This window comes from Chinchilla lanigera, unplaced genomic scaffold (genome assembly GCF_000276665.1).
Source record: "Chinchilla lanigera isolate Chin_1 unplaced genomic scaffold, ChiLan1.0 scaffold00047, whole genome shotgun sequence".
In the NCBI taxonomy this organism is placed as follows: Eukaryota; Metazoa; Chordata; class Mammalia; order Rodentia; family Chinchillidae; genus Chinchilla; species Chinchilla lanigera.
In genome coordinates this window covers 11,266,462-11,268,770 of record NW_004955448.1, presented here as the reverse complement: position 1 = coordinate 11,268,770, position 2,309 = coordinate 11,266,462, and the positions used below count along the sequence as shown (strand labels likewise).

The 2,309-nt window shown below is 54.4% G+C and overlaps 1 protein-coding gene across 1 annotated transcript in view; it reads right to left on the bottom strand.

Moving 5' to 3' along the window:
• Ppm1l (protein phosphatase, Mg2+/Mn2+ dependent, 1L) overlaps positions 1 to 2,309 on the bottom strand; it is a gene marked incomplete in the record, with an annotated part of 282,271 nt that overhangs the window by 279,488 nt on the left and 474 nt on the right. Inside the window, 1 exon segment of the mRNA XM_005393125.2 lies at positions 1,866 to 2,309. Within this exon segment, the coding sequence (XP_005393182.1) occupies positions 1,866 to 2,264 (399 nt within the window).

Genomic DNA, 2,309 nt, shown 5'->3' with positions numbered 1-2,309 from the left:
AAAAAAAAAAAAAAGAAAGAACAAGCATTTTAACATAAGGCACAATGAAAAGCATTTCATAGTCTGGCTGAAAATGATCATCTTTTCATTTAATATTTAAAAATTCTGAAAAGCCAAGGACATGTAAAATACGTTTAGTTGAATAAAAGCATTTATCACACTTTTTCTGGATGATATATTTACTAGATAATACTGTAAATATTTCAATTTGAAATCCACTTGGGCCTCCAACTTTCAAGTTTTCGAAAACTTAAAGAAAATAACATTTTCAAATAACCCAATCACACAAGCATACCAAAAACATGCCAAGGTATCACACACTGACAACCACAACTCAAAATTTTACAACTGTAATGTTACATCTAAACCTTTAAGCTAAAAGCAAAACTGTGCTTTCTAAGACCAGAATCAGATTATCATTAGCCAACAATTTTAATATAAAAATATATAATACATACAAGCTTATTAAATGATTTACAAATCAAAGAATCTCAGCCTCCTTCACTGTCACTGAATCAAGGCACATAAAGTGAAAATACAGAACCAATGACTTAAGTCAAGAAAACAAGTCACTCATCATACTGTCAATCTTGTCACTGAGGTATATTTTCGACCAAATATGCAGTGTCTCTTCCCTCAACTGACTTTCATCTTCTCCACGGTCAAAGGGAGGGGAGACCCACACCACACAAAAGGCTACAAGATTACTGAAAATTTCTGAAAGATTATAAAAAGGTTAGGGTGGCTGTAAAATAGCAAAAACCTATTTCAGTTCTACTGCGTAACTTTGCTGCTGTTTGCACTCTTAGCAAGCTGTTTCTACGAGGTAGGTGGACAGTATTGTGGAAAGATCTCCAGATGGCGGGTGGAAAAGGCAGACAAGATTACCAATGGAAGGCTTCTCAATATCTACCCAAAACCAAGGCCAAAGAATGCCTGAAAGAGAAAGGCATTCCCTACAACCCTCGCACAGACCAGGGGACAGGGATAAAAAAAAAAAGTGCGCTGCCAAAAAAGGAAAAGGGGGCGCGAAGCCTGTGACTTTGTTCCCGACGGTCCGGCGAGGGAACGGGGTGGCTGGCTTGGTCCTCTCCGGCGCGTGGCGCTGGGACCACGTTCACCACCCACTACGCCCGGGCACAGACCCAAGAGGAGAGGCCACCCCTCCAGCGACCTCGGGCACCCCGAGCCCTGGCGCGCAGCTCGGCGCCGCGGGCACGTGCGAGGACGTCTGAGCCGGCCTCGAGCCGGGTCCTCGCAGCCGAAAGAACCCAGAGGCACCTGGGCAGGGAGACCGCCGCGCCCCCGCTCCGGCCAGGGCGCAGAGCGAGGCGCGGGCGGCAGCCGCGGCGCAGGCGGCTTCCCTCTGCAGAGGCCGGGGCCATGCTCGGCCCCGCCGGCTCCAGCTCCCGGCAGCCGGCCGCCAACGCTCGCAAAGTTGCGGGACTCGGGAAGAAGCACGGAGCCGCCCCTCGGCTCCTCCCCGAGAAAGGCGGACGTCGCAGCTCCCTCCACGCTCCCCGGAGCTCACGCCACCCTGCAGATCTGGCCTCTGTCCTAAGCGCGCATCGGGAAACGGTCTTCCCTCGTCGCGGCTAACCTGGCTTCGAACCCTAGAAAGGGTCCCGAGGCCAGAGGCAAAGTTCACTGCAAACACCACTGCGCCTCCCCGAAAAGCCAGCGCGGTCTTACCCCCGGGTCCGGCCTGGGGGCTTCCCAGTGACCCAAGTCGCGGCGGCGGACTCTCCGCGCAGCGGGACCTCACCCCCGCGCTCCGCGCCCCGCGCCGGAGCCCCGCTCGCCCAGGCACCACGCCCCCTCGCCCGGCCCCACCGCCCGCGCCGCCGCCGCCCGCGCACTCCTACCTCGCCGCCGTGCCCATCGAAGATGCCGAAGATGGACGGGTGCGTCTTGTTGGCCAGATCCGTCAGAACCTCGAAGCGGTCCTCCATGTGGTCCCGCCGGCCCTGGATGGAGTACACCGCCACGTTGTGACTCTTGAACTCCCAGGTCTTGGAAAACTCGGCCTCCAGCACGTCCAGCCCTCCGAGCCGATCGTTCTGCATGATCTCGGCCACCTTGCCCTTCACCATCTTCACGGCGTCCCGGCTGGACTTGACGATGGTCTTCACCTCGTCCGTGTGGAAGAAGTAACTCCACAGCGCCAGGCTGATGCACAGCAGGAAGAGCGTCTCGGGTCTCAGCAAGAAGTAGCGCATGATGCGACCCAGCAGCGAGAGCAAAGTCATCGTATCCTCTATCATTTATCACCGCGGGCCCCACCAGCAGCAGCGACGCGCCCGAGGGCG